The sequence below is a fragment of the Mustelus asterias genome, chromosome 14, assembly GCF_964213995.1.
Source record: "Mustelus asterias chromosome 14, sMusAst1.hap1.1, whole genome shotgun sequence".
NCBI classification, from domain to species: Eukaryota; Metazoa; Chordata; class Chondrichthyes; order Carcharhiniformes; family Triakidae; genus Mustelus; species Mustelus asterias.
In genome coordinates this window covers 104,110,365-104,133,370 of record NC_135814.1, presented here as the reverse complement: position 1 = coordinate 104,133,370, position 23,006 = coordinate 104,110,365, and the positions used below count along the sequence as shown (strand labels likewise).

Sequence of the window (23,006 nt, the reverse complement as noted above, 5' to 3'; positions counted from 1 at the left end):
CTTCACTGTAGCTGGGTCAAAATCCTGGAATTCTTTGCCATCTCCATCAGGGTGGCACTATCACCCCTGTACCACCCATCCTGTGGGATACAGGGATTGGGAGGTAAATGTGGGCACAGTAAGAAGTCTCACAACACCAGGTTAAAGTCCAACAGGTTTATTTGGAATCACGAGCTTTTGGAGCACTGCTCCTTCATCAGGTGAGTGGAGAGTTGGGTTCACAAACACGGCATATATTGACAGAGACACAACTGCAAGATAATTATAGATTGGAATACGAGTCTTTACAGGTAATCAAGTCTTTACAGGTACAGAGACTGCGAGTGGAGAGAGGAATAATCACAGGTTAAAGAGGTGTGAATTATCTCAAGCCAGGACAGTTAGTAGGATTGTGCAAGCCCAGGCCAAATGGTGGGGGGTACAGATAGTGTGACATGAACCCAGGATCCCTGTTGAGGCCGTCCTCCTGTGTGCGGAACTTGACTATCAGTTTCTGCTCGGCGATTCTGCATTGCCGAGTGTCTTGAAGGCCGCCTTGGAGAATGCTTACCCAAAGATCGGAGGCTGAATGCCCTCGACTGCTGAAGTGTTCCCCGACAGGAAGGGAACACTCCTGTCTGGTCTAACGCCGGCATCTCCACATCAAGTTAAATGTGGGCATGTCAACAGTGTCCACATCCCAAGAGAGAAAAATGAATACCGCATGGCCTGTGATGTTGGGTAGCCCATTCCCAGCACTAATAGCAGCGCAATGCCTCCCTCAACCCTCACACCTAATAAAAAGGAAATGACACCATTGCAACAAAGAGATTTCACTCACCGCACACATATGGCCAGGTTCAGATGGTGCTAAGCTTCACTGTGATTGACACAGCTACAAAGGTAATCGGAGATAAATGTGTGGGTTTGTTCCCTCGCCCTGTGGTTGACTGACTTGCATCAGGCAGCAGCGACAGGCAACATATGTACTGACTGAGACATAAAAAAACATATCCCAAAACGACCTGATCTTTCCCCAGTTGCAGAGGGTGCATTATCTCCCATTCATTACAGTGCATTAACCCTCAGAGATTACACCATGTACCCCCAGTCATTACAGTGCATTACACTCCAGACATTAGAATAAATTATCCCCCAGCACTTACACTACATTACACAATGCATTACTCCAATAAATTACAGCACATTACCCCAATCATTACAGTTCCATTACCCCCAACCATTGCAGTACTGTACCCCAAACATTACAGTGCATTATTCCAATATTTATAGTACATTGTCCTAATCATTTAAAGTATATTCTTTCCAGAGACGCCAGTAAATTGCCACAATCATTACAGTACAATGCCTCAGTGATTACAGTACATTACCCAGCCATTACAATACAATACCCAAGTGATTGCGGTACGTTACCACAATAACTACAGTGCATTACCTTAATCATTAAAGTACATTATTTCCAGACATTACAGTACATTACTCAGCCATTACAGGACAATATCTCAGTGATTACAGGACATTACTCCCAGTCATTACAGGACAATACCTCAGGCATTACTCAGCAATACTGGAGCCTACCAGCCATTACAGTACCTTACCAGCCATTACAGGTCATTACCTAGCCATTACAATACATTGTCTCAGACATTACAGGACATTACCTCAGGGATTACAGGATATTACTCAGCAATACTGGACATTACAAGCCATTACAGTACATAACTCAGCCATTACAGGACAATATATCTGAGATTACAGTACATTACCAGCCCTTACATGACATTACCAGCCATTATGGTACATTACTCGGCCATTACAGAACATACCTCAGGGATTACAGGACATTACCAGCCATTACAGGACAATATATCTAAGATTGCAGTACATTACCCAGCCATTACAGGACATTATCTCAGTGATTACAGGACATTATCTCAGTGATTACAGGACATTGCCAGCCATTACAGGACAGATTACAGGACATTCCTCTCAGTGATTTTGCCTCAGAGTCAGGCCCCGCCCTCACAGTGATTGACGTTCCCGGAAACCAATCAGGGGTGCGTGTTCCACCTCCTCCCCTCTGATTGGCGGAGGCGGTGACCCGGAAGTGGACAGCGGGCGGCGCTGACCCCGGGAACCGGGGCTGCCAAGGCAACGGGAAAGCGGGATGGCGAGCGGGGAGGAGGCGGTGAGTGTCCCACACTGCGGTAAGGGGCTGCTGTTGGCCTCAGTACCCTGGGGTAGGGGGCTGCTGTTGGCCTCAGTACCCTGGGGTCGGGGGCTGCTGTTGGCCTCAGTACCCTGGGGTAGGGGGCTGCTGTTGGCCTCAGTGCCCTGGGGTAGGGGACTGCTGTTGGCCTCAGTGCCCTGGGGTAGGGGGCTGCTGTTGGCCTCAGTACCCTGGGGTAGGGGGCTGCTGTTGGCCTCAGTACCCTGGGGTCGGGGGCTGCTGTTGGCCTCAGTACCCTGGGGTATGGGGCTGCTGTTGGCCTCAGTACCCTGGGGTAGGGGGCTGCTGTTGGCCTCAGTGCCCTGGGGTAGGGGGCTGCTGGTGGCCTCAGTGCCCTGGGGTGGGTGGGTGGGGGGGCTGCTGGTGGCCTCAGTACCCTGGGGTAGGGGGCTGCTGGTGGCCACAAATAGGCTATTTTCATGAAGCCTTTCACATTCACTTGAGAGCAGATCTGCACTCAGGATTTTCACAGTAACTTCATTGCGGTGTTAATGTAAACCTCCTTGTGACACTGGTAAATAAACTTATAAAGTTTAACATTTGAACTGAAAGACAATATATTTGACAGTGCGGCACTCCCTCAGTGCTGCTGTCGTGCATCAACTTATGCAAATCCTGGCATGGTCACTGTGAATTTCTGATTCAGAGGGTGGGAATCTCTGTGATAAGGTACCACCAGCATTTATTTCTGTGCTCTCTGTGGGAACTTACTGTATGCAAATTTGACTACCCGCATTGCGACAATGTCTACACTTCAAAAGTACACATTCATAGAATCCCTACAGTGCAGAAGGAGGCCATTCGGCCCATGGAGTCTGCACCCACAACAATCCCACCCAGGCCCTATCCCCAAGCATTTACCCTGCTCGTATCCCTGACACTAAGGGGCAATTGGGCAATTTAGTGTGGTCAATCCACCTAACCTGCACATCTTTGGAGTGTGGGAAGAAACAGGAGGAAACCCACGCAGCCATGGGGAAAACGTGCAGGCTCCATAGGGACAGTCATCCAAGGTTGGGATCAAACTCGACTCTCTGGCTCTGTGAGGCAGTAGTGCTAACTGCTGTGCCACCGTGTCGTCCTATTAATTGTAAAGCCTCCACCATGTTATCCTCCGACAGTCGAATACCATAATCCCATCCAGGCCCTATTCCCGTAACCCCGCACCTTTACCCTGCTAATGCCCCTGACACTAGGGTCAATTTAGCATTGCCAATGCACCTAACCCGCGCATCTTTGGACTCATCAATATAATAACGTTGTTATGAGGGAAACAGCTTCCTCCAAGACAAGCAAGCCTTCTTGGGGCTTCTTGAACCCAATACTTCTCTGCTCCGACACTCAACCACCTGAACTACCAGACCACTATTAATTGCCTCTGGTTCATGTGTGAAGGATGGGCAGCCAAGTAGTCTACTAGAGGGTTCTGCTATAGTCTGCAGAACAGCACACAAACAAGAGTAAGCTCATCAAGGATAGGGTAAAGGCAAACAATGTGGGTATATATTACCGGATGGGGTAACCCAGACAAGCACTCCGATCCTGCATGGGTCAGCTGGTGGGAATATTCGCAGACATCTTCAACCTCTCTTTACAACAATCTGAGGTCCCTATCTGCTTCAAGAAGATGACCATCATCCCGGTACCTAAGGAAAACCAAGCAGCGTGCCTTAATGACTATCGGCCGGTGGTTCTGACATCCATCATTATGAAGTGCTTTGAAAGGTTAGTCATGGCACGAATCAATTCCAGCCTCCTGGACTACCTGGATCCACTACAGTTTGCCTACCGCTGCAACAGGTCCACAGCAAACGCCATCTCCCTGAGCCTGCACTCAACCCTGGAACACCTAGATAACAAGGACACCTATGTCAAACTCCTTTTTATTGACTACAGCTCAGCCTTTATTCCTATGAAACTCATCTCCAAACTCCGTGGCCTGGGTCTCTGCACCTCCCTCTGCGACTGGATCCTGAATTTCCTAACTCACAGACCACAATCAGTAAGGATAGGCAACAACACCTCCTCCATGATCATCTTCAACACCGGTGCCCCACAAGGCTGTGTTCTCAGCCCCCAGTGTATATGTATTCACTTCTTATACACTATAAGGAGTGTATACTCCTTATACACCTATGACTGTGTGGCCAAATTCCCCTACAACTCGATTTTCAAGTTTGCTGACGACACCACCGTAGTGGGTCGGATCTCAAACAATGACGAGACAGAGTACAGGAAGATAGAGAATCTGGTGAACTGGTGCAGCAACAATAATCTCTCCCTCAATGTCAACAAAACGAAGGAGATTATCATCGACTTCAGGAAGCGTAAAGGAGAACATGCCCCTGTCTACATTCAGTTCTCATTAGGTTCTGATCACCAATATTTTTGGATCTTTCTGCACTTTCGCCTCCAAACATCATGATGTCTCTCATAACCTGGTTGCACTTTAAATATTCCACTATTATAACTTTCATCAGGCTCTGTACACATTGTCCTGGGCTAACCTCTAGGGCAGTGCACAGTTCACAGTGTCATGAGTTGAATTACTGCTGCTGTGTTTTATTAGTGTCACAAGCAGGCTCACATTAACACTGCAATGAAGTTACTGTGAAAATCCCCTAGTCACCACACTCCGGTGCCTGTTCGGGAACACTGAGGGAGAATTTAGCACGGCCAATGCACCTAAACAGCATGTCTTTCGGACTGTGGGAGTAAACCGGAGCACCCGGAGGAAACCCACGCAGACACGGGGAGAACGTGCAGACTCCGCACAGACAGTGACCCAAGCTGGGAATCGAACCCAGGTCCCTGGCGCTGTGAGGACAACGAGGTTTTTAACCAGGGTTTTAAGTTATAGAATAATACAGCAGAGCAGGTGACCATTAAGCCCTTGGGGTTTATGTCATGTCTTTTGGAGAACAATCTGGTTAGTCCCATCCACTGCTCTTTCGCCTTATTCCTGCAATATTTTATCCTTGACAAAGAACAGCCCTGAAACCCAACTCTTGTCAGCATCTCCAAGTGGTGAGACTGTGGCTAGAGGTACAGAGAGAGCAGGAGGAAAGATAGGCAGGAGAGCTTGGCTATAACTGTACCGTGAACACTCTTGTATCACAGCGGAAAATTGAATTTAGGGGATTTGATTTGATTTATTACTTGATTAATTATTATTAACATACAGTGAAAAGTATTGTTTCTAGCGCGCTATACAGACAAAGCATACCGTTCGTAGAGAAGGAAAGGAGAGAATGCAGAATGTAGTGTTACAGTCATAGCTAGGGTGTAGAGAAAGATCAACTTAATGCAAGCTGGTCCATTCAAAAGTCTGACAGCAGCAGGGAAGAAGCTGTTCTTGAGTCAGATGGTACGTGACCTCAGACTTTTGTATCTTTTTCCCGAAGGAAGAAGGTGGAAGAGAGAATGTCCGGGCTGCATGGGGCCCTTAATTATGCTGGCTGCTTTGCCGAGGCAGCGGGAAGTGTAGTCAGAGTCAATGGATGGGAGGCTGGTTCGCATTATAGATTGGGTAACATTCACGACCTTTTGTAGTTTCTTGCGGTCTTGGGCAGAGCAGGAGCCATACCAAGCTGTGATACAACCAGAAAGAATGCTTTCTATGGTACATCTTTAAAAGTTGGTGAGAGTCGTAGCTGACATGCCAAATTTCCTTAGTCTTTTGAGAAAGTCAAGGCGTTGGTGGGCTTTCTTAGCTATAGTGTCAACATCGGGGGGGGGGAACCAGGACAGGTTGTTGGTGATCTGGACACCTAAAAACTTGAAGCTCTCGACCCTTTCTACTTCATTCCCACTGATGTAGACAGGAGCATGTTCTCCTTTACGCTTCCTGAAGTTGATGACAATCTCCTTCATTTTGTTGACATTCAGGGAGAGATTATTGTTGTCGCACCAGTTCACCAGATTCTCTGTCTCATGCCTGTATTCTGTCTGGGGGAAGGGGGGGATTCCTGCCCCCCCCCCCCCTCCCCCCGCCAGTCTGGACTTTCTCCCTTTTTCAAACTCCACTCCTTTGGAGATTGCTTGCTCTGCTGTTCTGTGTCCATTTTTCACCTGTTGACTATGAATGTTGTCCGGTCTCCCAGACAACCCCAACCAGTCATTATCCAATGTTGAGGAGTAAGAACCCTAACTGTTACCATAGAATCATAGAATCCCCACAGTGCAGAAGGAGGCCCATCGAGTCTGTACCAACCACAATCCCACTCAGGCCCTATTCCCGTAACCCCACATATTTACCCTGCTAATCCCCCGACATGAGGGTCAATTTAGCATGCCAATCCACCTAACCCGCACATCTTTGGACTGTGGGAGGAAACCGGAGGACCCCCTTCTATCTTCGAACAGAGCGAGGGGACAGAGATAGGATTACAACCATTCTCCCACCAGGAAACCAGAATCTCAGTCTTCATGGTACCAAACAGAGTTAATTTGATTCAGATCACTTTCCACTGTACACTGGAGCTATCATAATCAAGGGACATGATGAGAATGTTGGGTTGCTTTCCTGGTAACTTATTTGTTGTAATTTACAAATTACAGGCCAGAGGATTGCAGGTTCAATCCCCAAGTGTTCATCTCAGTCAGGAGAGCAGTTGGCTGCTTTTTCCCTCAGCATCTTTGGCATTGGGAGGGGGGTGGTTCAGAGGGGCAGCACGGTGGTATGGGGTGGCGCGGTGGCACAGTGGTTAGCACTGCTGCCTCACAGCTCCAGGGACCCGGGTTCAATTCCCAGCTTGGGTCACTGTCTGTGCGGAGTCTGCACGTTCTCCCCGTGTCTGCGTGGGTTTCCTCCGGGTGCTCCGGTTTCCTCCCACACTCCAATGATGTGTAAGTTAGGTGGATTGGCCATGCTAAATTGCCCCTTAGTGACCCAGGATGCATAGGTTAGAGGGATTCGCCGGGTAAATATGTGGGATTACGGGGTGTTGAGCCAGGGTGGGATTGTGATCGGTGCAGACTGGATGGGCCAAATGGCCTCCTTCTACACTGTAGGGTTTCTATGATATCTTTCAGTGGGAAGTGAAGTGGGAGGAAAAAAGGGGAGAATGTGCAGCGTTTTTGTTGAGTCACAAGATTCCCAAATCCCTTCCGTCACAGATAGCTGTCACATGGATAGTCACCCAGCTAATCCTGCAGGTCAGAATCTTTCTAAAGGTGGATTTAGTGGGGGATTAGTTTGAGATAAGGTAGCTGCTGACCCACTTACCGAGACTCGAGGATCGCAGACACCATGAGGAAGAAACGAGTGGTGAGGAGCTCGAATTTAAGTTGGATCTGATAGAAGGAATGGGAGCTGGGAATAAGCAATACCTGGAAAGGGAAAAGCAGGTTAATGTTTCAATACCAATGGGTGGCACAGTGGTTAGCGCTGCTGCCTCACAGCGCCAGGGACCCGGGTTCAATTCCCGGCTCGGGTCACTGTCTGTGTGGAGTTTGCACGTTCTCCCCGTGTCTGTGTGGGTTTCCTCCGGGTGCTCCGGTTTCCTCCCACAGTCTGAAAGATGTGCGGGTTAGGTGGATTGGGCATGCTAAATTGCCAATTAGTATCATGGGGACCAGCTAGGGTAAATATGTGGGGTTGCGGGGATAGGGCTTGTGTGGGATTGTTGTCTCTGCTCGATGGGCCAAATGGCCTCCTTCTGCACTGTCGGGATTCTATAATTCTATACAGCAGAAACCAGAGGGTTCACTGTGACCAACGGACTGTAACCAATCCTTCTCACACTAGACGCACCTATCCATTGCCAGCACGTTGCTGGAATCAAAACCATTTAGTGCGATAACTGGTTTATAAGATTAGTCAGTCATTGCTTAGAGGAATTGTGTGATCACTGGTTAGTGGAATTGCACAGTCAATGGTCTCACTAGTTAGAGAGATTTATTACAAGTCAGACACTATATGAACTGGGGTACAGTGTTAGCGGGTACAGACTGTTGCACGAGTGCAGTATTAGCAGGTACAGGTCTGCCACTGTGTAACTGGGGTACAGTATTAGAGGGACTTGCTCTTGTTATGTAGCAATAACCAACATTGCTTTTTTAAAATTCCTTTCAAATCCATCCATTACTTTCTTGGTTTCCCAGCCTAATTTATCACCCATTTCATGGAAATCCAAACCAATTTTGAAGAAAATGAAAGCAGTTATATAGTTCCTTCCATAACCTCAAACAGCCGACTAACTATTGTATTTTTGAACGATCATCCAGCAAGATCTGACAAACAGCGATGGGATAACCGATCAGTTAAAATGTTTTTGGAGTTGTTGATTGAGGGATGAACTTTGGCTGGAACATCAGTTGCTCCCTGTTCTTATTCAAATAGTTCCACAGGATTATTTTAACGGAGATGTGGTTTAAGGTTGTGTCTGCAAACAGCACAATGTCAGCCTGAATAACAGCCCTAAAATCTTGTAATAATTGTATCAGGGACTGTGACACTATGTCCATGATGTGGAGATGCCGGCGTTGGACTGGGGTAAACACAGTAAGAAGTTTAACAACACCAGGTTAAAGTCCAACAGGTTTATTTGGTAGCAAAAGCCACACAAGCTTTCGGAGCCCCAAGCCCCTTCACACAATTTTGTGAACAGAATTCCCACTCACCTGAAGAAGGGGCTTGGGGCTCCGAAAGCTTGTGTGGCCTTTGCTACCAAATAAACCTGTTGGACTTTAACCTGGTGTTGTTAAACTTCTTACTACACTATGTCCCTGACAGCTTCGGGGTGCTATAATGATGGTTTGTACCAGTAACTGCGAGTGGTGTGCCTACAGCTTGACTGTGTCGTCCTTGTGCTAATGATTCTCTGTCATTTTCTTTCAGCGACCACCACGCGCCCTTCCGCCAGTGCCGAGGTAAGACTGTTGAATCTGAAGCTGTAAATGGGTGAGAAGGCACGGTAGTATATCAACTGCACTGTGCTATTGGAGAGTAACAAACAATAGCTGGGGCTGTGATGGCAAATGTTTGGAAACTCATGGATTAATGACCAGTGGCTAATGTGAGAGGACCTTGAGTTGTGGAGTTGGATGCTGGGCCGATGAGTGGTCAAGTGGGGAGGGGTGCATGCTCAGTTGGTGGCGTTGGGTTAGTGTGGCTGGTTGTCCGATCGGTGGCCAGGTGGTTGGGCTATGGGACTGGCTGTGGGTTGGTGTGGCTGGGTACTGGGCCTTTGGGTAGTGGTGCTGGGAACTGGGCATGGGTTGGTGGGCTGTGTTAGTGGCATTTGTTTAATGCAGTTGGTTGTTGGATCGGTGGGCATTGGGGCAGGGGCTTGGCTGTGGGACTGGGGTTTGAGCATGGGTCAGTGGGCTGTGTTGGTAGTGTTTGGTTAATGCAGTTGGTTGTTGGATCGGTGAGCAGTAGGGCAGGGGCTTGGCTATGGGACTGGGGGCTTGGCGTGGGTTGGTGGGACTAGGTTTTGGGCCATTAGTTAGTGATGCTGTGTACTGGGTATTCGGCTGAGTGCTGGACAAATGGTAGCGGGCCAAGTGTTGGATAGGTGGGTAGCAGACGGAACGTTGGATAAGAGGTGAACTCAGTTGAATGGACATCTGGTGTGGATTAGGTTGGTGCAAACAGCACGGAGTTCATTACCCGTTCCGGCTGGGGTGGGATTTGTCCTGCGCAACCCGAGGCGAAGCTCAGGGCTTTGTGGGTTGGACCTGCCTTTGAGCAGGGCACTCCAGCAGGACAAGACAGTAACTCATTCCCTAATTAAAGTTTAATTGCAATGAAGTTACTGTGAAAATCCCCTAGTCACCACACTCCGGCGCCTGTTCGGGTACACTGAGGGAGAATTTAGCATGGCCAATGCACCCTAACCAGCACGTCTTTCGGACTGTGGGAGGAAACCGGAGCACCCGGAGGAAACCCACACAGACATGGGGAGAACATGCAAACACAGACAGTGACCCAAGAACATAGAACAGTACAGCACAGAACAGGCCCTTCGGCCCACGATGTTGTGCCGAGCTTTATCCGAAACCAAGATCAAGCTATCCCACTCCCTATCATCCTGGTGTGCTCCATGTGCCTATCCAATAACCACTTAAATGTTCCTAAAGTGTCTGACTCCACTATCACTGCAGGCAGTCCATTCCACACCCCAACCGCTCTCTGCGTAAAGAACCTACCTCTGATATCCTTCCTATATCTCCCACCATGAACCCTATAGTTATGCCCCCTTGTAATAGCTCCATCCACCCGAGGAAATAGTCTTTGAACGTTCACTCTATCTATCCCCTTCATCATTTTATAAACCTCTATTAAGTCTTCCCTCAGCCTCCTCTGCTCCAGAGAGAACAGCCCTAGCTCCCTCAACCTTTCCTCATAAGACCTACCCTCCAAACCAGGCAGCATCCTGGTAAATCTCCTTTGCACTCTTTCCAGCGCTTCCACATCCTTCTTATAGTGAGGTGACCAGAACTGCACACAGTATTCCAAATGTGGTCTCACCAAGGTCCTGTACAGTTGCAGCATAACCCCACGGCTCTTAAACTCCAACCCCCTGTTAATAAAAGCTAACACACTATAGGCCTTCTTCACAGCTCTATCCACTTGAGTGGCAACCTTTAGAGATCTGTGGATATGGACCCCAAGATCTCTCTGTTCCTCCGCAGTCTTCAGAACCCTACCTTTGATCCTGTAATCCACATTTAAATTAGTCCTACCAAAATGAATCGCCTCACATTTATCAGGGTTAAACTCCATTTGCCATTTTTCAGCCCAGCTTTGCATCCTATCTATGTCTCTTTGCAGCCTACAACAGCCCTCCACCTCATCCAAGCCAGGAATCGAACCCAGGTCTCTGGCGCTGTGAGGCAGCAGTGCTAACCACTGTGCCACCATCAGTGAGAGATGTCTGAATGGTGATTGAGTGTAACTCCTGTGTGGAGATTCACCCTCCTGTCAACATGGCTTCCTGATAGGTGATGTTATAAGCTCCATTAGCAGCGACAGAGGACAAATTTAAGGAGGGTAATGTTCTGTGAGGTGCTGATAGGTGATAGGTGATGTTATAACTGGACAGTATGATGGGGGTGAAGGACCAATTAGATGGGTGTGTGGTTGGAGATGGGATTGAGGAATGTGGTGAGGTTCTGGACGGGTGGGGTTGAGGGATATGATCAGAAGAATGGGTGGCACGGTTTGATTTGATTTATTATTGTCACATGTATTGGGATACAGTGAAAAGTATTGTTTCTTGCGCACTATACAGTCAAGACATACCATTCATAGAGTACATAGGGGAGAAGGAAAGGAGAGGGTGTTGCAGTTACAGGTAGGGTGAAGAGAAAGATCAGCTTAATATAGGATAGGACCATTCAAAAGTCTGATGGCAGCAGGGAGGAAGCTGTTCCTGAATTTGCTGGAACGAGTATCTTTATCCCAATGGAAGAAGGTGGAAGAGACAATGTCCAGGGTGCGTGGAGTCCTTGATTATTCATTAGAGGGACATGGGCGTCGCTGGCTGGCCAGCATTTATTACCCATCTCTAGTTGTCCGAGGGCAGTTGAGAGTCAACCACATTGCTGTGGCTCTGGAGTTACCTGTAGACCAGATCAGGTAAGGGCGGCAGATTTCCTTCCCAAAAGGACATTGGTGAACCAGATGGGTTTTTCCGACAATCGACAATGGTTTCATGGTCATCAGTAGATTCTTAATTCCAGATACCTTTTATTGAATTCAAATTCTACCATCTGCTGTGGCGGGATTCGAACCCGGGTCCCCAGATCGTTAGCTGAGTTTCTGGACTAATAGTCTAGCGATAAGACCACTAGGCCATTGCCTTCCCTATGCTGACTGCTTTCCTGAGGCAGCGGGAAGTGTAGACGGAGTCAATAGATGGAAGACTACTTTACGTGATGGACTGGGCTCCGTTCACATCCCTTTGTAGTTTCTTGCGGTCTTGGGCAGAGCAGGAGCCATACCAAGCTATGATACTTTCTATAGTGCATCTGTAAAAATTTGATTTGAATTATTATTGTCACATGTATTAGCATACAGTGAAAAGTATTGTTTCTTGCGCACGATACAAAGCAAACTGTTCATAGAGAAGGAAAGGAGAGAGTGCAGGATGTAGTGTTACAGTTAAAGCTGGGGTGTAAAGAAAGATCAACTTAGTGCAAGGTAAGTCCATTCAAAAGTCTGACAGCAGCAGGGAAGAAGCTGTTCTTGAGTCGGTTGGTACGAATCCTCAGACTTTTGTATCTTTTTCCTGATGGAAGAAGGTGGAAGAGAGTATGTCTGGGAGCGTGGGGTTCTTGATTATGCTGGCTGCTTTTCCAAGACAGCGTGAAGTGTAGACAGAGTCAATGGATGGGAGGCTGGTTTGCGTGATGGACTGGGCTTCATTCACGAGCCTTTGTAGTTTATTGCTGTCTTGGACAGTGCAGGAACCATACCAAGCTGTGATACAACCAGGAAGGCTGCTTTCTATGGTATGATGCATCTGTAAAAGTTGGTGAGAGTCGTAGTGGACATGCCAAATTTCCTTAGCCTCCTGGGGAAGTAGAGATGTTGGTGGGCTTTCTTAATTATAGTTAGAAGTCTCACAACACCAGGTTAAAGTCCAACAGGTTTGTTTGGTATCACAAGCTATAGGAGCGCTGCTCCTTCATCAGGTGAGTGGAGAGTTGGGTTGGGTAAAGACTTGATTACCTGTAAAGACTCGCATCCCAACCATTATCTTACAATTGTGTCTCTGTCTATATATGCCGTGTTTGTGAACCCAACTCTTCACTCGCCTGATGAAGGAGCAGCGCTCCGAAAGCTCGTGATTCCAAATAAACCTGTTGGACTTCTTACTAAGGAGAGAGTGGGTCTGATGCCCCTTCTAAAAACTAACTCTGCAGCCAAACAGAAAATTAAACCTTAAATTCATTAGGAAGAAACAAAAACTGTGCAGAACACATGACCTCCCTCATAACCCAACCCAGGGTAAAAATAAACAAACCATATTTAAACCATTGATGGAGCAATAAAAGGGCTTCCATGGACAACTCGGCGATGCTGAGAGCTGCAGAGAACATGATTTTTTTAAAAAGCATTTCTTAAAGGTACACTAACGTCACAATAAGGAGTTATAGTAAGGGGCTGAGGACAGAGCCTTGTGGCCACAGGTGTTGAGGATGATCGTGGAGGAAGTGGCACAGTGGTTAGCACTGCTGCCTCACAGCGCCAGGGACCCAGGTTCGATTCCCGGCCTTGGGTGCCTGTCTGTGTGGAGTTTGCACGTTCTCCCCGTGTCTGCGTGGGTTTCCTCCGGGGGTGCTCCAGTTTCCTCCCACACTCCAAGAATGTGCGGGCTAGGTTGATTGGCCCTGGTAAATTCTCCCTTAGTGTTAGGGGGAGTAGCAGGGTAAATATATGGGGTTATGGGGATAGGGCCTGGGTGGGATTGTGGTCAGTGCGGGCCTGATGGACTGACTGTCCTCTTTCGACACTGTAGGGATTCTATGATAAGACTTATGGTCGGATCGTTTAAAGCTGTTTAAAGCTGTTGGTTCCTTTGTTAAACAGTGTTTTACAATTCACGTTTACCTTGTTTATTTTTCCTTTTCTGGCCTGATTGGAAAGAAACACCACAACCAAAGGTAGGCCTTTGTTACGTCGAATCCCTCCCAGCGATATCAGTACCGGTTGTTCTTGTATTTTCAGTCCTTGTTGGGTGAATTAGTTATTTTAATTACCTCAGTAGGCGATGGGGCCTCCTAACAGAAACGGTTTGTTGTTGACTGGAACTGCTGCTCCCATTTGAAGTCCAGTTTCTAATACGGAACATTGCCCATGCGTGTGCACCAACTAAGAACAGCATTGGACGCAGCTTTCACAGTTGAATTTTTGACTCCTGCTCATTGCCATAGTTTATACTTCAAACTACCTGAGACCAGTTAGTATCCGTGTCCCTGTACTCGTGTCCCAGTATCCGTGTCCCTGTACTCCAGCTGGAGATCTCCTTGGGAAAAGGGGGCAACAAATTGGCCAGTTAAAAACATTAGTGGTTTAGGTTAGAGATTCTCTTGGGTCCAATCGAGAATTGTGACACAAATTGCACCTATTTTAAATAATTTATTTTCTCCCCTCTGATTTTTCTCGTTAAGCTTATTTGTGTCGGACCCAAGACAAAAATCCGTCATGACCCAGCACAATTTGACTGTGTTTTAAAATTTAATTTTAAAGAAGGTTGCTTTAGAAATATTCACTAGCTATGATGGGGCAATGGGGGAGAGTGGTGCGGGAAAACTTTATTCTAACATTGAATTGTATGAATATTGTACTTGTATCCTCGATTGCTGTACTCATTGTCCATGTTTAGTTGGGTGGAGTCTTGAATTGTACCTTTTGATAGTTAGTAACAAGCTGCCTTGTCTTTGTGTCCATTACAGATGTACCTATAAACAAACCTAGAAAGAAAAAATCCAGAACAAGCAATGGAGTAGGTAAGCTGCATCAAATACCCATTTACATCTGGTCCGTCCATATCACATAAACGGCCACGTCACTGGTTGTTCCAGTTTTTATTCCCAAGTTTCCACCTCTTTCCTTTATTATTTGTTTTTTTTTTACCCAGTCTATTACATCTGTCTCTCAGTCATTACTTTAAATCTATTGCTGAGCTGTTCCTCTGTTGGGTTAATTTCCCATGATTAGATCAGCAGCAATTCCTCGCTTGTTGGGCTTCTTACATACTGGGTGAGAAAGGAGTCCTATATACGCTACAGAGACTCCAATGACCTTTCCTCTTTCACAGTGCCATCTTGTTAGCTTATTTTAGAATAGTTGAAATCTCCCCTGAATATCACGTTGCGTCTAGACTAATTTCATTGACTTGATAATATATTCTTTACTCCCGTCACTATTAGGTGCTCTGTAGAGTGGCCAAGTGAACATGATTGATCCATTCTTGTCCCTCAACTTTTATCTAGTCCACATGGGTGCTGTTTTATTCTTAATGTTGGTTATGTCCTTTTTTCTACTATCATTATGCTATTTCTAATTAGTACAGCCACCTCACAGCCCATTGTTCCTTTCCTGTGCTTTCTCAGTATGTTATATCTTGCAATATATATCTGCCTGCTATGTTTCAGTATCCCTACTGCATCTGACTCACTGTTACAAACTGTTACATAGAAACATAGAAGATAGGAGCAAGAGGAGGCCATTCGGCCCTTCGATCCTGCTCTGCCATTCATCACGATCATGGCTGATCGTCCAACTCAATAGTCTAATCCTGCTTTCTCCCCATAACCTTTGATCCCATTCACCCCAAGTGCTATATCCAGCCGCCTCTTGAATACATACAATGTTTTGGCATCAACTATTGTTTTCCATTTCCCCCATTTTGTTATGGGTGCTCTGCATATGAAATTAACTTGTTTTTTTATTAATTGCTACTCTTGCTTTAGCTTTAACTTTATGGGGAGGCGATGGCCTAGTGGTATTATCGCTGGACTATTAATCCAGAAACTTAGCTGGGGACCCGGGTTCAAATCCCGCCACAGCAGACAGTGGAATTTGAATTCAATAAAAAGTATCTGGAATTAAGAATCTACTGCTGACCATGGAACCATTGTCAATTGTCAGAAAAATCCATCTGGTTCACTAATGTCCTTTAGGGGAGGAAATCTGCCATCCTTACCCTGTCTGGCTGACGTGACTCCAGAGCTACAGCAATGTGGTTGACTCTCAACTGCCCTCAGGCAACTAGGGATAGGCAATAAATGCTGGCCAGCCAGCAACGCCCGTGTCCCACGAATGAAACTGCTATTTTGTAGTTTTATATTTTAATTTTATATGTTCCGAAGCAGGTTATATTAATCTTTTTCCTTACTTTGGTCAGACCTTTACTCCTGTCGCCTGCAATGCAATGTTGTCGAGTTCATTTTTCCTATTACGACTATAGTGTTTAGTACCAGTTCTCAGTGAAATCAGTGCCTGTGGAACTGCACCCATTTGCAATCAGCGCTGAGTCCTGCCTGGAAGAATTGGGTATCTTGCTTGGAGCGACTCCAGTTCCACATGCTGACTGAAGAGTATCTTGCTCTCAAAATTCCACATGTTTGATCTGAATGTCTTTTACTCAGATTACCGGCACTCAGGGTTGCTGCACAAGTGCTCCAGAGGAACATTTTGGAATCATAGAATCTCTACAGTACAGAAGGAGGCCACTCGGCCCATCGAGTCAGCACCAACCCTCCAAAAGAACACTCTACCTAGGCCTCCACCCTATCTCCGTAACCCCACACATTGATCATGGCCTACCCGCATAACCTGCACATTTTGGGACACTAAGGGGCAAATTAGCATGGCCAATCCACCTAACCTGCAGATCTTTGGACACTAAGGGGCAGTTTAGCATGGCCAATCCACCTAACCTGCACATCTTGGGACACTAAGGGCCAATTTAGCATGGCCAATCAACCTAACCAGCACATCTTTGGACTGGGAGGAAACCAAAGCACCGGAGGAAACCCACACAGGAGAGAACATGGGGAGAACATGCAAACTTCACACAGACAGACACCCAAAACCAGAATCAAACCTGGGTCCATGGTGCTGTGAGGCAGCAGTGCTAACCACTGTGCCACCTTGTTTGATTCGGTCAGTAACAGATGAGCCACTGAGGTGTTTCCATGGGTTTGTGAGGCACCGCAAAGGGGATTTCGCTGAATATTCCAGAGGTTCAACAGGGACTGGCTGTAATGGTGATTACATCCATTACCTTGTCTTTGAAATCTTCCTGCCCTGGTGCTCTGAATCTTTCAGGAGGTGCAATTTCATAGATACCTGAATGTCACCCATACCCACCACCCCCACTCCATTGTCAACCAGTGAATGTGGGTGCTGAGTTACAGAGAGCCAAGCTCAATTCTGCTGACAGGAGCAACGGCCCCAGCTGATTGGACTTCCTTTAGCTGGAGCTGAAGACACTTGTTGAGCCTTATGGGCAGCACAGTGGTTAGCACTGCTGCTTCACAGCGCCAGGGACCCGGGTTCGATTCCCGGCTTGGGTCACTGTCCGTGTGGAGTTTGCACATTCTCCTCGTGTCTGCGTGGGTTTGCTCTGAGTGTTCCGGTTTCCTCCCACAGTCTGAAAGATGTGCTGGTTAGGTGCATTGACCTGATCAGGCGCTGGCGTGTGGCGAATAGGGGAATTTCACAGTAACTTCATTGCAGTGTTAATGTAAACCTACTTGTGACATAATAAATAAACTTTAACTTTACTTTAATTCAGCACAGTCTGCAAGCCAATCTGGGCATTCCCGATCTGTACAGCTGAGGTACACACTGCCATTACAAACCGAGTCATCGGGTTGGGGAATAGATCTCTTGCCTCTTCCTTGACCCTTGTCTGTCTCTCCTTGTCCCTCAGATACACTGGTGAGCACGACAGGGCGGCGCCACTCTGACAGCAACGAACCCCTTACCCCAGATCTTCAGGATACTGCTCCTCAGAAGAAAAAGAAGAAGAAAAAACAACTGGCAGAAGCTGGTGAGTAGAGTCAGACTCCTCTGAACTGCGGAGTGTGAATGATGTTGGAGCGTAGAGCTTGGTCAGTGCTGAAACAATCCCTGACGTGTTGAGACCCAAAACAACAGGCTTTGAGCTCAGCGTGGCGAAGCCCATGCACATTGCGTGCGCCAGTCACGTGCAGTTTTCCAGAATTTGCCTGTAACTCAACATTAAATTCACCCTAGCTTCAAATAAACACCGATTTACTTTCAGAATCCGACTGGCCTATTGTGCTATCCCACCCAAACAAAATCTTTCCAAGTAGCCACTGCGGACGTGCCCACCAGGATTTTGGTAACCAAAAACAAGTGTCGGATTAATCTGCTGTAAAGCCGTAGGGTAACAGTCTGAGCGCTAGGTGCTGACCATAATGCCTGCCTCCTGTCATACATTTAGACTGCGTTAAATTCAGGACTGTGCAGATCATCACTTATATTATTCCAAAACGTATTTCCTTGTGTGGATACTTTGTTCTTTCTTGTATCAAAGTGCTTGGGTTTGTTCATCTAGGTGTCTAACACTGAGACAGGGGTTCGATTCCCGCTTGGGTCACTGTCTGTGTGGAGTCTGCACATTCTCCCCGTGTCTGCGTGGGTTTCCTCCAGGTGCTCCGGTTTCCTCCTACGCTCCAAAAGACGTGCTGGTTAGGTGCATTGGCCATGCTAAATTCTCCCTCAGTGTACCCAAACAGGCGTCGGAGTGTGGCGACCAGGGGATTTTCACAGTAATTTCATTGCAGTGTTAATGGAAGCCTACTTGTGATTAATAAATAAACTTTACTTTGCGTTGAGTTTGTGAAGTTGGAATGTGATGTTGATAAAGATGCAAAAAAAAAATTGTAAAAACGCTAGAGGGACAAAACATTGAGTGATCCCTTTAAAAGCTGGTGTTTGGTTTCAGTGTTTGGAGATTTAAAATGCAAAGTACACACAGAGTCTCAGACTGAAACATTTGTATCCAAAAAGACAAGCTTTAGTCTTAACAAGACAACCTGTTTGTGTTTGAATTTTGCCCAATCAATTTAAAGCAGGCACTCAGCTACCAAGAACCTATAAGACTTAAATTTGATGATGTTGACAACATCAGACCAATCCTAATGTGGGAAAAGTGATCAGTCATCACAGGTATAAAAGAGAATGAAAGGGGGAAAAACAATAGATAGTCACTGTCACCTCTCAGGTCTCGAGAGGGAGAGAGTAGCTCTCCACCCTGCCAGCTTCAGATAGCTCTTAAGAGAATGCGAAAGGTACAAAATCAGAAAGAACTTACAGACCAAGAAAAGAACCGAGAAACTCCAGAAGGATCTGAAAGACACAAAACCTGGTTGTATATATCCTTTTGAGAGTGACTAAATACTATTATTAGTTATTTTGTTAATGAATGGTCCTTGTATTTATTTGAACAGCATTCCAGTAGAATTTTATTTTATTTGGTATGTTACTTGTTTCGTTAAAGTTCCCGGTTAGTTAAATAAATAAATTGTTAAGTGTTCATTTTAAAGTGAATGTGAGGTATTCCTGTGAGTTACCCACTAAACATTACTGTAGGACAGTTCACACCTTCCCACACTTAACAGATTACGAGGCGAGGGATTCCTCTTTCGGGCACTTGATGTTATGTCTCAAAATGGGGACAACCTCTGCATCGTAACAATAGGAACAGAGGACTGGGATAAGGATGAGGCCATTTGGTCCTTTGAGTCTGCTGCACCATTCAATAAGCTCATGGCTGATAGGATCTGTGCCTTCTTTCATTTGTTATCAATGATGCTGCTGTTTCAGTGCAGTTTTCCTGGTCTGGGGTCTTAGAGAAAGTGAGTATTGAGTAATTAATGGTTTCCCAAACCTAACTCCAGATCCATCAAAATACTGGCTTTGTGTTGACTTATGGACCAACTATTTTAAAATGTAAAGGATCACTCTGACCTCTCCCCTCCCGAGGGGAGTCACTCCGACCTCCACCCCCCCCCCCCACCCCTCCCCGAGGGGAGTCACTCCGACCTCTCCCCTCCGGAGATGATGATGTCTGAGGAGCTTTGGAGAGTTCTGCAGTGCATCTTCTAGATGGTACACACTACTGCCACTGTTTGTTGGTGCTGCAGGGAGTGAATGTTTGTGGAAGGGGTGCCAATCAAATGGGCTGCTTTGATGTTGAGTTTTTTGAGTGTTGTTGGAGCTGCATCACACTCCTGACTTGTACCTTGTAAATAGTTGCCACGATGTGGGGATTCCGACGTTGGACTGGGGTGGGCACAGTAAGAATTCTCACAGCACCAGGTTAAAGTCCAACAGGTTTATTTGGAATCACGAGCTTTCGGAACGCTGCTCCTTCATCAGGTGAGTGGAGAGATGGGTTCACAAACAGGGCATATATAGACACAGACTCAATTACAAGATAATTACAGATTGGAATGTGAAGAATGGATTATCTTGCAATTGTGTCTTTGCCTATATATGCCATGTTTGTGAACTAACCTTCACTTGCCTGAGGAAGGAGCAGCGCTCCGAAAGCTCGTGATTCCAAATAAATCTGTTGGACTTTAACCTGGTGTTGTGAGACTTCTTAGTGTAAATGGTGGACAGGCTTTTTTAAATTCATTCTGTGGGACATGGGCGTCGCTGGCTGGCCAGCATTTATTGTCCATCCCTAATCGCCTGAGGGCAGTTAAGAGTCAACCACATTGCTGTGGTTCTGGAGTCACATGTCGGCCAGACCAGGTAAGGACGGCAGATTTCCTTCCCTAAAGGACATTAGTGAACCAGATGGGTTTTTCCGACAATCGACAATGGTTTCATGGTCATCAGTAGATTCTTAATTCCAGATATTTTTTATTGAATTCAAATTCCATCATCTGCCGTGACGGGATTCGAACCCGGGTCCCCAGAACATTCGCTGAGTCTTTGGCGGGTCAGGAGATGAGTTACTCTCTGCAGGATTCCTGGGGTACTGGGAGGACATTTTGTAACTCACTGAAATTTCCCTCCACCCCAAAAGTACCAAACTTTCATTACAATACACCCATTGACCAAATCACAGCTTAATGTAAAGCCCAGCTTAGAGGATGTGTTTAGCTGCCATTAAAAATATGCATTTAAAGCAACTTCACTGTATTCATTAGAGAGCTGGCAACCGATATATAGCTAAAGATAAAATTAGGTTCTTTTCCTGGTGGAAGAGGAGACTTTGAAGGGGTGTATTTGAAGTTCTCAAGATGATCAAGGTACCTGATAAAACTGATCAATGTAAGTTGTTCCTTGTTGGTAGACTTCAGATCCCAAGGGATGTGCGTTTAAAAATGTACACAGAACAAAGAAAATTACAGCACAGGAACAGGCCCTTCGGCCCTCCAAGCCTGCACCGACCATGCTGCCCGACTGAACTAAAACCCCCTACCTTTCCGGGGACCATATCCCTCTTTCCCATCCTATTCATGTATTTGTCCTGATGCTCCTTAAAAGTCACTATCGTATCTGCTTCCACTACCTCCCCCGGCAGCGAGTCCCAGGCACCCACCACCCTCTGTGTAAAAAAACTTGCCTCGTACATCTCCTTTAAACCTTGCCCCTTCACCTTAAACCTGTGCCACCCTGGGAAAAAGCTTCTGACTATCCACTCTGTCAATGCCCCTCATAATCTTGTAGACTTCTATCAGGTCGCTCCCTCAACCTCCGTTGTTCCAGTGAGAACAAACCAAGATTCTCCAACCTCTCCTCATAGCTAATGCCCTCCATGCCAGGCAACATCCTGGTAAATCTTTTCTGTACCCTCTCCAAAGCCTCCACATCCTTCTGGTAGTGTGGCGAGCAGAATTGAACTCTATATTCCAAGTGCGGCCTAACTAAAGTTCTATATGAGCAAAATATGAGCTCAGGGCAAAGTCTTGCAAGGAGTGGGGCAGCTTATTCATGCAGAAGGGACATGGCTGTGGAAGGGGAGTGCTAGTGGACTGTACAATTGGGGTTATGAAATCTGTTTTTAGAGAGAGAAAGGGATATTCTCAGATGGTGATAGGTGTTAAGGGACATGGCTAGAAGGTTGGCAGGTGAAGGTTGGGGCATAAAACGAGAAGGTGAATAGGCTGGTTTATGGGATATGGTGTGAAGGTGGGTGGATGGGGTTGGGGGATGAGGTCAGAAGATGTTGTCCAAGGATGTGGTGGAAACGTGTTCATACCTTTTCCTCATATGGCTCTGCCAGGTGTAGGTTGCTGTACCTCTGTGTCTGTGCCCATGCCCATTGCCACATTCCTGCCCATTCCCAATAGTTTGCACATGCTTCTCCACGTCTGTACCAGGTATGGGTTCTGATTAAGTAAAGTTTATTTATTAGCCACAAGTAGACTTGTATTAACACTGCAATGAAGTTACTGTGAAAATCCCCTCGTCACCACACTCCTGCGCCTGTTCGGGTTCACCTGAGGGAGAATTTAGCACGGCTGATGCACCCTAACCAGCACATCTTTCAGACTGTGGGAGGAAACCGGAGCACCCGGAAGAAACCCACACAGACACGGGGAGAATGTGCAGACTTCACACAGACAGTGACCCAAGCCGGGAATCAAACCTGGGTCCCTGGCTCTGTGAGGCACTGTGCCACCGTGCCACCCCGATGACTATTCTGAACCCAAACCTGTGATGTGTTTATTGGTGTTGCCAGCAGCCAGTGTCTTCCTCCACTTGGTCTTCTGCTGGACTGGAACAGTTTCAGATTAAGTGTTATAAAATCAAACAAGGCTCCTGGCAGCGTCTGATTGTAAACTTTCTATTTGTTATAGAATTGGAGACCTCCTTTAACCAACATAACGCCTTTGACGTGTGCAATTTATACGGCGGACCAGATGACGAAGTGCCCCGGAAAATCAAGAAGAAATCCAAGTGAGTTTTGATAACCGTAACAGGTCCTGCTTGTGTGTTTTGGGTCTGTCATTAATATTCTCTTGAGCGTTGGAGACTTTATTAATAGAGCTACAGTGTACAATAGCCAGGTAGTTATGTTAAACTTGATTAACACCATTGTTTGGCCTCAGCTGGAATATTGTGTCCGGTTCTGAATAGGAAGAATGTGAAGACATTTGAGAGAGTACAGGAAAGACTCACGAGTGGTTCCGGGGCAGCACAGTGGTTAGCACTGCTGCCTCAACTCGCCAGGGACCCGGGTTCAATTTCAACCTCGGGCCACTGACTGTGCAGGGTTTGCACATTCTCCCCGTGTCTGCGTGGGTTTCCTCCGGGTGCTCCAGT

The 23,006-nt window shown here is 46.6% G+C and overlaps 1 protein-coding gene across 2 annotated transcripts in view; it reads left to right on the top strand.

The window, feature by feature from the left end:
* Positions 1 to 2,110: 2,110 nt before the first annotated feature.
* Positions 2,111 to 23,006, top strand: part of LOC144503934 (transmembrane protein 237-like) — a 46,203-nt gene continuing 25,307 nt past the window's right edge. For both annotated transcript variants that reach the window (XR_013499570.1, XM_078229076.1), the window contains exons 1-6: positions 2,111 to 2,188; positions 9,072 to 9,103; positions 13,830 to 13,846; positions 14,639 to 14,692; positions 17,626 to 17,745; positions 22,541 to 22,640. Coding sequence is in view for 1 of the 2 variants with exons in the window: in XM_078229076.1 (XP_078085202.1) it covers positions 2,168 to 2,188; positions 9,072 to 9,103; positions 13,830 to 13,846; positions 14,639 to 14,692; positions 17,626 to 17,745; positions 22,541 to 22,640 (344 nt within the window). In the remaining variant the exon portion in view is untranslated. The remainder of the gene's footprint in view (positions 2,189 to 9,071; positions 9,104 to 13,829; positions 13,847 to 14,638; positions 14,693 to 17,625; positions 17,746 to 22,540; positions 22,641 to 23,006) is intronic.